This window comes from Triturus cristatus, chromosome 3_1, assembly GCF_964204655.1.
Source record: "Triturus cristatus chromosome 3_1, aTriCri1.1, whole genome shotgun sequence".
NCBI classification, from domain to species: domain Eukaryota; kingdom Metazoa; phylum Chordata; class Amphibia; order Caudata; family Salamandridae; genus Triturus; species Triturus cristatus.
Window position 1 is genome coordinate 303122560 of NC_140583.1, and position 14692 is coordinate 303137251.

Below are 14692 nucleotides of genomic sequence, written 5' to 3' on the forward strand. Positions count from 1 at the left end.
GCAGACGTGCAGGGTCATGTATGCGTTTTGATATTATTCTTGCTGCTTTTGAAGTGTACCGTAACAGCCAAATGCCTATGAACGACTTCAAATCATGAGACTGCCCTTGACAGTCTGTGTACTCCAATTACTGCTCTTCCTTACCTGTGGGAAAATTAATCTGTCTTTTTCTCCTTTTTCCAGAGCTTATGTTGAGAAATATCTTCTGGAAAAGTCAAGGCTTGTTTCCCAGGAACACAACGAGAGGTAAATGTTTAAAACTTAAATCCACCTTAATCATGTCTTGTACTAGCAACCAGAAGAGGCTAGAGTTGAGACGGCTGCAGCAGAAAGGTCAGTACCACGAAGTGTGCAGCTAGAGGAAGTTGGACAAGGGACTGTGAAGGTTGTTAGAGAGAGAGACTGCGAGAGAGCAAATCCTTAGGGCATTGCAGAGGGGACTGCAAGTGAGGGTGCCAAGGGAAGCAGGGGGAAGACTAAATTCAGGGGAAGCATCTTTCAGTGACTAGAGACTAGAGAGATGAGTGCCGCAGTGCAGAGAATAGGGAGGAGTGTGCATAATCACACAGACAACTAGAGGATTCCAGAGAAAGAGCTGCCTTAACTGAGTGAGATCAGACAATATATTATAGTTACAATGGGCTACCACGGACCAAGCAGTAAGAAGAAGCCAGAGAAGAAACTGCAGCAACTAAGACCATTAAGGGGAGCCTGGAAAGGGCCTGCAGCAACACAGAGATCATCCAGTTGAGGCTGTTCAAGTGCTGGACCATCACCAAGGGTGTAGCAGACTAGACCTAGATAAAGGGACACGAGCGGTATGTACCTTGTGCATGGCCAAATGGCCTGCATTGACACATCGTGCACGGCCACAGTATCTGCATTGAGATCGTGTCCTTTTCTAGAGCCCCATCTAAAATGATCGCCAGCAGACTGGCCGTCTTTGCGGTCCCTTAAAGAATCTGTTTGCTAGTGTCATGCTGCTCCTTTTGTTTTGCTAAATCAAACCTATAAATGTGTCAGAATAGCGTCTTTTTTGTGACTGAAGCTGGGAGAAACCATCGCTGTTTCGTCAGCTTTCTGTCACTGTGTTTCCCAGCAGAATGACAACACTTGTATTTTGTTTGGCAAAGAGAAGGAAATGACTCGAGGCAATTTTGCGGTTGGCCTAAAAGGGGAAACTGGATTCAACAAAGACTAATTACTACTCTAAAACATTTTTATGTAATTATATACAAAATTATATGTATGCTTGATTTGCAGTGACATAATAGATATATGCATTTGTGTGTGCACATATGTGTGTTTCTTTTATATTAGATATATGTAAGTGGGCCATGTATGCAATGCCATTGTTGAGTGACCGGCTTCGCCTCACAAGAGGCGAAGCTGGTCACTCAACAATGGCATTGCATTGCATCTAAAATGGTTTATGCTATGACTTTTTCATGTAAAGGCTTTACCAAAAGATCTTTAATCACAACCAGGATGCAATGAGTTTTAATTTGTGACGTAAGTTAAAATTTAATCGGAGGCATTGTTATGCAGAGGGTTGATTCTTGGTGTAATAGTAGCTGTAATATGCAATCTCTGAGGCAGTAAACCGTGTTCATCTCATGCTAGTTTTGCACTACTGTGGCAGCAAACTGGAATTTGACATTTGCATGATAGTTAGAAAATACTTTATTAAAGGAAAGTTAAGATTCTTTGCTCTGAAAAGAAAAATACGTTGAAATTCTACCTAAAATCTTCAGTTGAAGGGGTGTTACGGTAACAAATCAAAACGAAAAGAACATTGAAACTTTCCAGTTACTGCCCTACGTTCCCCGATTGCACTGCACCTGTGTACATGCCACTGATGGTCTCAAAAATATTGCAGGTGAAATTACATATTACGTCACTACTGAAATCCGAATTTGGGAGCGACGACTGCCTTTGCACAAGCGCTAAGTTAAGTGTGTAGATTGCAGAGCCCAGGGCTCAGGGTGCACATGTACAGATCCATGCAGACCAGATCCTGAACTTGAGTCTTGTATGCGACACCAAATGTTCATAGGTTATGATCTCCAGCCATACCCAGTTTGAACAAAGATCATGTTATCTTTTAGCTATTGGTTGTTATTGCCACCATGTGGTGCACACTGCTGTGTTTTGATGACCATAAATATATGCTTTCGCTTCTTGAAACAGAGATTTCCGCAACTAATATTGTGCACACGTGTACTTACACAAAGGCAATCCATCTTCCCCTTTGCAAATGCACATCCTTTCCTTTTTTCCTTTGAGGAGTGTTATCTGGTACTTACTTTTCTTGTACTTGGCATTCCTTACCACAGGACTACTGCCGCACCGCTTCTTTTCTTCTTCGACCTGGACAGCTTGTACCACCTAGCTAATGGTTCAAACTATGTGCAAAGCGCCATATGCAGTTTGTGGAGCTGACCCGCGTTTCTTCTCGGTGTCGTACCAGGTGAATTAGGGTCTGGCACATATCTATGCTCTGCATGTGACGAGTGGGATGAGTTCTTCCACAATGTTATGGGGCGCTTCGAGGACTTCAGAATGCCTCTTTCTGTAGTCACACGTAAGCATCAGGGCTCTGGAACTTGATCCACTACTGAGTATTTCTTCATCTGCTGATAAAGGCATCCTATATTAGGATATTACGACTGGCACTTAGAAGGCATCCTTTCTGGCCAAACTCTGTATGCTAATAATCTCAAGAAAGATAGAAGCACCGAGGTTGACTGTCTTTGCATGGTCATTATGCCTCTTGCTCCACCTTAATCCTTTTGTCAAGGCAGGGAGTAAAAGCTTTCTCTGCCCTGGAGCGGCACACCCTTCAGGAACAAAAATATTGCTGCTTCCTTAGACTAATTTGTGCCACCTAATACAGTTTGACCCTCTCTGAGTGTAGGTGTTCTACCCAGAATTTGCATTGTGGAATCATGCCTTCCTCTCCTATGTGCTGTTACACTGGTATGTTAATTTAGGCTGTTGAGCTCCTAGCTGCATTTCAGGGAACAAAGTCTCAATCCTACTTGGCGACCTAAAGTGAGAGGTTGGGTGTTAGGAAGCTGCTATTAAGTTCATCTAGATTCCTCTTGTATAATCTTAAAACGCCAGATAACTCCTCAAGTATTCATGGCTCTCTCCGTGTAGAAACAAGTTGAAATGGAGACAGCTGCAGCATCAGTGAACAGAACTCCTCACAAAAAAATTCTAAAGTTTACATCTTGGTGAGGTTTCAGTACCAGCTTGAAACTGACCAATATGCAGGTACCATAGGAAGACACACATGCAACAATTGGTGCTAGCATGAACTGCATTCACCGTGCTGTCCTGCTTAAGACAGGTTTGCACAGCTAATATTGAACATGCATGTGTACTTCCACAAAGTCAACCCTACTTCCCTTGTTCAGTTCCAGATGGAAGAATACATCCTTCTCTGACCTGTTTTATGGAGTGAGGAGTGTGCAGTCCAGAATCCTTCATGAGATCCAGGGTGATGACTATGCTTGTGGGTCTTTCTCCATTACAACTAAATAAACCAGATCATGCAGCAGGTGCTGCAGACTCCGAGATCTAACGCTAGTGTGCCAGTTTTCGAAATCCCTGTATGCCTTTTAAGTACCAATGTGAAGGGGATGGATTTGACATTGGCCATTGCCCTGTTGTAGCATTTGGTCATATTGAAGCCTCGGGTCCCGAAACAAATGCAACAATTCTTAATCCAACCCATCTCCGAGACCACTATTTTCACATCTCCAGTCACCCCAGATGTGGTGTTCTCTGGAGATTTCTAAATGGGAAGAACCTTGTCAAGGCAAAAGAATAAAAAGGCCAAATGTTATGAATTTTATACTTTTCAGTCTTTCAAGAAAAGATACATTTTTGATTCCTAGGTTTAGGCCAGCACCTGTTCCCTTGCCGCAGTCTTACAGTCCAAGAGGAAATTTGTTATGGGAAACCACAGACCTCACCAGAGACTAATAATTTCTGTTGACTTTCTGTGACGGAGACGAGGGCGTGGGTGGCTCGATACCCTGGCTGTGCATGAAACTGCACCATGGTTCAACATATTTATATATATGTGCCTTATAGACCTATTCAATTAACTAACTTTTTACTTCCTACTGTTCCATACTCTATGAATAAGACGGTAGTGTGAGATTTTCTGCTATTGGGCTTATATATGGCCTTATGCAAGGGCGTGATAGCATGGCTCTTTCGCCAAAGTTCTTTCCATCATATTGGCACGCTTCTGCAGCTTCCGTTTTATTCTGATGTTTGCTGCATAGGTCCATTTTAGTGTGTTTGTGTAATGCATGAAACAAATAATAATAATAATGAGAGACTGAGTAATACCAAAACAGAAATGGATTTTTATTTAGTAACAGTAACGTTAAGGAAATTATTCGTTGTGTTACTACGATGATGATCGGTTATAACATACTTTATGTATGATAGTACTTTATGTACCTATTTTGATTTTACGCCGTTTTGTGGTTTAGAACTAGGTTGGCATCCATATGTATATAAAATTATTGAAATTTCATAACTAGTATGATTTGTAATGTGGTGTATTTTGTATGTGAAAACATGTTTCACTTTGGGTAAGGTGCGTTGTGGGGATGGGCGTTTTGGAACATTTTGAAAAATCCTATATATTCGTATATGGTAGTATTTTGGGTATTGTATTTTGAAACTTGGTTTATTATACATGTAATTTATGACATTTTTGATTGGGTGCTGTTACATTGTGTGCGTGTACTCTGTTTGAAATTGCAAAGATGATATGCTGGGCTGGGTGAGAAGGTTAAATTAGCAGAGGTTCGAGAGCTTAGGTGAAATTAATACATTAACATTTGAGTCTTAAGGTTTTTGTTGTTTGGTGGCATAGCCACTGTCCATATAGTTAACCTTACCTCCCTTTTAATTGTTTTGTACGTTTTATTCTTATTTATAGAGGTACAGCTTTGATAATCTTTGGGGCAAGTCTCATTGAGACAATACAGTGTTTGCTATTGCAAACGAAGTGGAAGGACAGTTGTCCTTTCTTGTTTTTTAAAAAGTTTTAAAAAAAATGTTTCTACAAACAAACAAAATGCCACCAGATAAGTACCAGATCCATGTTGTATTCATCTTCCCTTGAAACTACATCCGATACCACCCCAATACCAGCAAGAAAGCAAATGACCCACCTGTTCTCAAGAGACTGAGTCACGGCTGTGGTGATATTGTCACCTCTCTGGGATGTATTCAGCATTCCCGCACTATGCCACAGCAGTCCATTGGATTGTCTACAGCTTCTGTATATGCAATCAAACTTTTGAGGGCAGCCTCTTACTTGTAGACCACTCTCTCTGCTTCCATCCAGTGGGTCATCACCACCACCCACCACATCTCTGCGGTGGGGGTTTGATGGATTCTCCCACTGTCTTTCTATCTCTCTTTAAGCCAGTGCGAACCCAAGCGAGCATAACAGCAGCTGTTTCCTCAGTAGGTCTACTTCTCTCGGGATACCTAACAGGGCAAACTGCGGGGTTGACGCGACTGGTACTCCTAGGATCTTAGACATGAAGGATGTTATTCATTTCCAGTAGTTACCTGTTCGCTCACAGGACTAAACTGTGTGCATCAATGTACCATCTGGGGCCCCACATCTCTCGCAATTGGGAGAGGTGGTTCTACCCACTCTGTGAAGCCTGTTCCTGCTGTAGTTCATCCATTGGAGGATTTTCAACTGAATGAGCCTTAAGCTTGCCTTAATTGCTACCACACATGGGTGCATCACCACTGCCTCCCAGTCTATGGCTTCCAGTTCACCTATGTCTCATTTCCAATTTCTCCTCCGGGATTGCAGGGTGCTGGGCCTATTCTTAATGAGTGTTCGGTACATAAATGAAACCACATTTGCTCTTACTTCATCCCCCAGTATCCTTTTTAGGTCGAGCCTAGAGTCAGCATGAAAGCGTTGCTCTGGTGAAGATCTGCTGTAGGTGAGGGATGCCCGCCCACTGCCCCGACTATATTTTCATTGGCTTGTCTTTGTCCTCTGTAAATGCTGTCTTCTGATTGATTATGATGCTTGTTAGTCTCTCCTTATTACAGCCATGTTGTCATTTGTACCCACTCATGGCCACTGGCCCCTTCACATCGAGTGTTACACGGTACGTGTTATTTAGACTGTGAGTACTATTTTCCGTAATGAGGTTCTCCTACTGCCTTCTCTACTCCCACCTTCCTCCCGTTGTCTGTTCCTTCTCGCCCCCTTCTCCTCCTCCCCCACCCACACTCTTGTTGTCCATGCCTCCTCCCCCATGCCCGCACTCCCATTGTCCGTGCCTCCCTCCCTCCCGTTGTCCGTGATGCAATGCAATAGGTCTCGCCTAAATGCAAGTCCTATCGCATTGCAAATGCTTGTTTCTATGGGGCTGCTGTCTTCCATGTCTTTCTAGACTTGAGATTCCGCCTGTAAGGAGTGTCACAGTTGCTAATATTCAAACTATTGGGAGGGTTGCAGGTGATATTCATCCCTTAACCTACTAAAGGGGAATATGCCCTCCTTTCCCACCACAGCTCCCAAAGTAGAGATGCCTGTTAGGTCTCATTTTGTGTGTACCACCAGATTCTTGATCTCTTCAAAGCGGTTTCACACCCACAAATGTGTGGCCCCTGTCACTTTGCTTTTCCAACCCACGTATGCTATAGCCCTGTTCAATGCCTTTTAGGCTGTCTGTGTTGAGAACGGGAGTATCTTTTTGCAGTTGCTCCCGTAAATGTAGTATATATAAGTACGGAACTCTATCGGGGCTAGTTTTGGCTTCGTCGCTGAGCCTTCACTTGGGATAAAAGGACCAGTCGTGTATGGGCTGAAATTGGAGCTGCCCAATAGTAGGCTTGAAGGTCTGAGAGTGACACTTCCCCATTATAGATGTTTCAATGCAATTCGTGGGGTGCCTCAATCCCAAAGGAGCATGCATAGTAAAGCATCGACGTGGTAGTAAAAAGCCTCGGGTATCAGCTATGGTACATTTTGGAGGATGGAAGGCATTTTGGGAGGGTGATCATTTTAAAAACGAAAGGGGTAGGCATCTCCACCTTTCTGTCTGCCTGAAACTCTCTACGGAATGTCTCTAGATTTTTCTATAGGATCAAGGAGTTTTGTCACCACCTCTATCCCCAAGTTACAGAAACCTTTGGTCGTCACTCTCACATGTGGTGTGGTTGTATAATGTCATTCTATTCCCCCCCAAAAATATATTTGTCCCAGTTTATTTTATATCCCGCATATCCCACAAAGTTTGCGAAGATTGCCAAGACCCCTTGGAGAGACATAAATTGGTCAGACAAATAGTGCAACACATTGTGTGCATATAGTGAGATCTTCTCCAGTTCCCCACCACATTACCTCTTATTCTTACCCAGGATGCTAGAGGTTCCAACAGTAAGGGGGACAAGAAGAACCCCTGTCAGGTCCTCCTACACAATGAGAACATCGGACCGGGACAACATGCCATTGACCTTCACCCACACGACTGGATCATGGTAGAGCAGCTGCACTAACCGGCAGTACTTGGGGCCAAAATCCAGTCACCAGACCACCTGAGTTAAGTCGACCCAATCAATGGAGTCAAATGTGTTTACAGCATCTAGGGAGAGTAGGGCTCCGGGCTCCCTGCTGTCCTTTATATACTCTAACCAGTTAAATAGCTGTCTGAGGTTTTGTTTTGTCTCGTCCTAAAAGACATAAAGCACCTCTAGTCCCTATGAACTGAAGGGGATATGCCCTTCACCAATATCCTGACTTCGATATTGAGAAGGGAAATAGGTCTATAGGAGTAGCGGGTATTTTCCGGTTTCCCAGGTTTCAGTATTACCGCAATAGTTGCCCGTCTTAGGGAGGGGGTGGGCTAGTTTGCGCTGCAATGAACATGTCCAACAGATGCAGGCCCAGGATCGAGAGTGTCCGTTTATAGATTACCACTTGAATTCCATTGGGTTGCAACTGTCTCACTGCTTTGGAGATCTCTTATAAGAAGAGGTCTCGGTCTAGGCAGTTTTGGTCAGTTACTGTGAGCCGTGTGAATTTATGTAGGAAACCTGCTATGTCGGTCTCGCTGGCTGTGTGCCTTGTCTCATACAGCGTTTGATAGTATGTCGCAAAGGTGTCCGCTATTCTGATGTCTGTCGTGATCTGACTCCTGTCGGAGTCCTGAATCTCATCCACTCATCTCCCAGCCTCTCCTTGTCCACTGAGCCACACCACTGAGTGACCTGCCTTGTCCCCCACTCCCTATAGTTCGTACAAGGAGCTTTGTTGTGAGTAGCAGCATAGAATGCCTTTTGCAACGGCCCAAGCCATACCTCTGTTGCATGGTTTCCTCCTGTGTGGTACTTTTTTCTGTGTCCCTGTATAGCTTCTTCTAGCTGGGTCACATGGGTCAACCTCTGTGTGGTCTTCCTGGCTACTATGTTTTGGGTTCTAATACACAGGCCCTCCTTGTTTGATTCCCACAAATTTACTGGGGAGGGTAGCGAGCCTTTGTTTTCATCAAAGTATTGCTTGGATGCAGATTCGCAAGTATTGCATCACCTCTGAATCTTGGAGGTCCCCGCTGGTAGTGCACCACTCTCCCCATCTACCGTCTGGTTGGGTCCTCCACTCCACCAACAAGGGGACGTGTCCTGAGATTACCCTCGGAAGGTATTCCGCCAAGAGGTGGGCGGGAAATTTCCAGTCGAGAGAATGTTTAATGGGGCCTGGAATGGAAGGGAAAATTGCCTAGTTGTCTGCGCTTGAATCTCCAATAGTCTAGGAAGCCTAATGCTTGGGTAAATTGTTGCATTCGGGGCCCCCTCCTCCCCACCCCCGCAACACATACATGTCTCCCCCCGGGAGTCCACTATACTGTTGTGGGATCTGTCCAAGTCTCTATCCATTACCTTATTTATGTATTCCCCTAGCACATGTATACCAGCCTTTGTTTCAAACAGGATGGACTGAATCTAGTACTAGTTGTAGGAGGGGCAGTAACACTTAAGGCAAATACCCGGTAGTGTCCTCTGGTGTCCTATATCCTGACAGATCTCCCCTGTGGCTTGTGCCAGGTTTTGTGGCTTGAAATGGAGGGGATTTTCTCTTGAGGATTGCCACCCCTCAGTACCATCTTATGAATCCAGAGTGGGCTAGTATTTTGTATTGCCCCCCTGTTCAGGCACTGGACCACATTACCTGCTAGGTGTGTCTCTTGCGGGAGTATAAGGTCTGGGGATTGTCTCCTATGGTACTGGGCCACTACTCTTGTTTTAAGCTTATAGAGCAGGTCGTTGATGTTCGTAATACAGGAGTCCAACCTGCCCTCGTATCACTTGTCTTGTTCAAGTATCACCGTGTGTTGGGTGTATGGTGTACCCTGGTGAGTTTGTGAGGCTTCCTTCCCAGTCCTTCAATTGTGTGTTGCACGGGGTCTCTCCTTGTCACAGGGGCCAAGCGAATCGGTACAAACCTGGTGGTCTTTAAGCATAAAATGCCCAACTGTTGGAGGCAGCAAGCCATCCCGCAACAAACTCCCCCCCTCTGCATACTTCATTAAAGGAAGTATATGTCACCCGAACGTATAACTACCCAACATATCTAACATAGGCGGGTGGCTTAAAAACTGCTGTTACCCCTTCATACTAGGGTTTACTGATGTCTGTACTTCAAGAGGGTCTGTAGTGGGTCATGGGATCCAGGAGGGGGCTGTTCCATCCATGGATGTCTGGGACAGCCAAGTCCCTCCCCCCTCCTGACGGCGATCTCTCCCGCCCCCCACTAGCCGCTTCTGCCCTCTAGTGAGTGAGTTTAACTAAATGTGTCTCCATTGCGAAGTCCTGGACTGATCCAGATGTGCAACTGTGGGTGGCATGGTAAGTTATTGTCAGATAATTTGGCTGTGATCTGCTTCTCCATCTGTTGGTGGTGCCTCGGTGGTAGGCCCACCCTCCATGTCTCCTTCTCACATGTGGCCCGGTCCACCCTTTTCTGGCATGTCGAAGAAGTGAGTTTTACCTGGATGTAGACTTGCTGGGTAGAGGAGCATATATTTAATTTCCATTGCTCACAATTTTGCTTTCACCTCTGTGAATGTGCACCGCCACTGCTGGACTCTCAGTGTGTAGTCTGGAAAGACAATGATCTGCGTTGACTTAGCGTGAGCATTCAGACCTCCCTTGCTGACTGGAGTATGCCATCTCTGTGCAAGAAATTGAGCAGGTGTAGGATCACCAGTCTGAGGGACGCTCCCGGAAGGGGATGGGTGCGGGGAACCTGTGGGTCCTCTTGATTAAGAAGCAGCAGGAAAGCGCCTGGGCTGGGACCGAGGACTTGAAGCATTTATTTAAGTAATGCTCTGGGCTCTTGCCCTCAAGACCCTCTGGGAAGCCACCAAGTGCAAGTTATTCCTCCGGGATTGTCCTTCCACATCCTCAGTTTGTCTCTCAAGCTATAGAGTTACTTCCCTCAGTTTTGCATATTCCTGTCTAAGTGTACTTACTTTGTCATCCACCAAGGCGATTCTTGTCTCTATTTCCGTTTGAGCTCTGAGACCTTACGTAGGTCGTGTCTCAGGAGGGAAATATCGTTGGTGACTCCCTCGTTCTGACCCTCCAGGGCCTTGTCCAAGTTTTTGATAGCTTGTAGTATGGTGGCCACCGATGTATGATCTTCAGTCCGCTGTGGTACCTCACTTAGGCTCTCTCCATGGGAGAGGTAGCTGCCCCCGCACTCGGTTTAGTTAAACGGTTGATCTTCCCATTGGGAGGCCACTGCTGCCTCCCCCAAATCATGTTGCTGTCCATTGGTGGTCGCTTGTGTCATCAGTCACCTCCCCTTGGAGGGGGGTGAGGGGGGGTCATAATCTGGTGTCCTCTAGGTCACAGGGGAAAAGAGGGGTGGCACTCCCACTCCACCCCGGGTAGCGTTGTCACGTCTAGGGATACTATCTCTGTTGTGTACACACTGTTCTCTTTCCTGATGGTCCAGGGACCTACTTGTGGCTACAATCTTCTCTTTTGTTTATAGAACTTCTTTTATTGAGTTTGCAGGCATAGAGCAGATACAGTAGCCAGCGTTACCACATCAACAAGAAACAAGCAAACAAAGAATAGTTGAATCATAGGTGCCCAGATGTGCACCTCAACCACAGCCCTATATTCTATGTCAGTTGCCGTTGAGTCCAGTGTCTCAGTGGACGTGTGTCCAAGGTAAGCGCCTATTCCTCAGTCTAGGGTTTCAGAATGGTCTGGCACTGGGGCAATCTGGATCTCATGATCTTCTTCCCTGGAACCCCAGATTTTAACATCATTGTGCTATGTAAAATGACTTCTCCGTACCCATGCAGAAGTCCATGCCCCTCTTCCATTCCCCAACTAGGGGGTTCCTTTTTCTAGGAATAAGCAATATCCCTCTTGGCCCGGGTGAGGCCCAACCACAGAAGAGTCAATTTGTAAGTGTTCCCTCCCAGAGTGTTGTTGATGTGCAGGAAGATAAGCTTGAGGTCTAGCAGGATAGGCAAACCGAGAATCCTACGAAGCAGGAGGCCGCCCTTGGCTCCAGAAATGCACCCACCTGCGCAATGTTGCAATGTTGTGTTAAGTAAATTTCCACTAGGAGCCTGGCAATCGGGGGCCGCTCTCTACCTTGTTTTGTATAGTCTTTGTCTGGAAAAGTGCACCCAGGGAATTGGAATTCCCATAGCCCAGGACATATTGTTTGGGGTCAAGGGCAACACATTTTCATGTGCATTTTGTCCTTGGGACCAGTAGGCCCAAACCCTTTGGCTGCCAGTTTACACTACCACATTATGGATCAGGGAAGGATATTGTCTACAATTAAAGTAATAAATGTGTCCATGCTGTTCAAACTTGTATTTATGGTTCATTGATGCAAAGCCTTTATTATTAGGGTGAGCACTAAAAGTAAATGTTGTAAGCTCGGCCTGCACTACTGACGGCGGTTCCAGTATAAACATGTACACACGTTTTCAAAGTTTAGTAATATGAGGCTCTGTATAATGCACCTAGAATGCTCTCTGATCATATGCAAATATTTGCAGAAGCTTGAAAACAAGATTGAGGATTATTTGCTTTCAATATAAAATGCTCACAAAAAAATGCAAGTAAGAAAATAAACATTTCGCTAAACTACTGTTAGATTTTAGGTACCCAGGGTTTGTGGATTCCCCTAGAGGGGACCCAGAAATTAGCCAAAATACAGGTACATTTTTTTTTTGTGTAAAAATGGGAAAAAGGGCTACAGATAAAAGCATCTGTTTTTTTCCCTGCAAATTGTATCAAAAAAGGGGTTGTGGTGCTGAAATCACCATTTTTACAGCTTCCAGAGACAAGCAGACTTTTGTCAGAGAACCAAAATTGTGTACAGAGTTTTGGCATTTTTCTGGGACATAGCTTATTTTTGGGCTTTCAACCTCTTTCCAGTTAATGGTATAAATGTGTATGAAAGCAATAATGGATCCTGCAAAGCTGTACATTTTAGAAACGTAGGCAAAATTCTGAATTCAGCAAGGGTCATTTGTGTAGATCCTTCAAGGTTTCTTTATAGAAACAAACCGTTGAATATAGGAAAAAATGAAAATTTGTTGAAAAAAACAGCCATTTGTGCTAAGGTTTTTCACCTGTAACTACTCCTAATTGTGACAGCTGTTTGAAAGCAATATACCGTTACATTTGCTAGACCTTTCTGGTTGTGGGGATATATAGGGCTTGTAGGTTCACCAAGAACCCGACAAACCCAGAGCCAATAACTGAGAAGCGTCTTGCAATGGTTTTTCATTATGTTCTGGGTATATAGCAATTAATTTGGGAAAATATATATATGGAAAAATCGGTATGAAAGACACCTGTGCATTTCTGAAATTGGAACAAAATATAGAGTTTAGAAACAGTAGATATTTGCACATTTTCGAAATTGTGAGTACCCATACTAGCATGAGACTTATTGGTCTTTTTTACACATTGTCTTTCATTTGGAAGGCAGAAATGCATCAAAAGTCAATAGGTAATAACAGTTGCTCCTGTGTTACCTTAAGCCTCCCAATAAAAATGGTACCTCACTTGTGTGGGTAGGCCTCGTGCCTGCGACAGGAAACGGTCCAAAACGCAATGTGGAAACACTTTATTTTTACAGTAAAAACTGAACCTTTCTTTGCAAAGTGCCTAGCTGTAGATTTTGAACCCTAGCTCTGCCGGCACCTAGGGAAACCTAGCAAACCAATGCATTTTTGAAAAGTAGACACCCAGGGGAATCTAGGATGAGGTGACTTGACTTGCTCTCACCAGGTTCTGTTACCCAGAATCCCTTGCAAACCTCAAAATTTGTCAAAATCATTTTCCTAACATTTCTGTGGTGGAAAGTTCTGGAATCTGCGCGGATCCCCAAAATTCCACCCACCCCGCGTCCCCCAAAGTCTTCCGAGAACAATGGTACCTCACTTGTGTGGGTAGTCCTAGTGCACGCGACAGGAAACGGCCCAAAACGCAACGTGGACACACCACATTTTCACAGTGAAAACTGACCCTTTTTTGCAGAGTGCCTAGCTGTAGATTTTGAACCCTAGCTCTGCCAGCACCTAGGGAAACCTAGACATGTTTTAAAACTAGACACCCGGGGGATTCCAGGGAGGTATGGCTTGTGTGTATCCCCCAACGTTTTCTTGCCCAGAATCCCCTGGAAACATGAAATTTAGCTGAAAAAATCATCTTTTCCACACATTTTTGTGTGCGAAAGTTGTGGCATCACCAGGTTGACACATTTTGTTTTATCATGCTCATTTTGAGCAGCCCACACCCCTACATGAATACAAAAAAAAATCCTTTGTTTCTAGTGTGCTTTCTGCCCCCGGGAGGGGCAGATTGGGGGCTGCTGCCCCCATCTGCCCCCCAGGGGTGGCAGAAAGGCTGTCATTATTTTTTTAGGGGGGTGGGGGCATTGACATGCCCGTTTTGGGCAGGCCCCACCCTAATTTCAATTGCCCAAAATAAATCCCTGGCGACTAGTGGGCTTCACCCCCAACTCCCGTGGGGGACAGATTGGGGGCTTCTGCCCCCCAAGGGGGGCAGAAAGGCTGTACTTTTGGTGGGGGGTGGGGGCACTGGCATGCCCATTTTGGGCAGCCCCCACCCTAAGTAAAATTGCCCCCAAAAAATCCCTTGTTTTGCATTTGTCACCCCGAGTGGGACGGGTATGCCCAGGCGTGGGTCCGTGCTCTCCAAGCCACTGGAATCAAGCTATCCTGGCTGAAGAGGGGTGAAACCCCGAAACGGGTCCTAGGATGCTTGTTTCCAGTCCAGGGTGGACCTGGTTTGGCAGTTTGGGCTGGACTGTTCCCATGAGGCACATGGTCAAGACTGATTTGCATATGGCTGGGTTCAAACTGGAATGACATGGTGAGCAAAAAAACAATGGATTTAGGCCCAGATTTCTGGACTGGGGTGAATGTATGACATTGTTCTGCATTCTGTCCATCAACTGTTTATGCAAAAAAAAATTTTTTGGGGGGGTGGGGGCATTGACATGCCCGTTTTGGGCAGCCCCCACCCTAAGTAGAGTTGCGGGAAAAAAATCCCTGGCTACTGCCCCCATCTGCCCCTCGGGGGGGGGGGGGGCAGAAACTCTGTATTTTTTTGT

At 45.2% G+C, this 14692-nt stretch overlaps 1 protein-coding gene across 6 annotated transcripts in view; it reads left to right on the forward strand.

The window, feature by feature from the left end:
- Window positions 1-14692, forward strand: part of MYO9A (myosin IXA) — a 1236948-nt gene that overhangs the window by 347434 nt on the left and 874822 nt on the right. For all 6 annotated transcript variants that reach the window (XM_085643964.1, XM_085643968.1, XM_085643966.1 and 3 more), the window contains exon 4: window positions 184-246. In XM_085643964.1, coding sequence (XP_085500090.1) covers window positions 184-246 — 63 coding nt within the window. The remainder of the gene's footprint in view (window positions 1-183; window positions 247-14692) is intronic.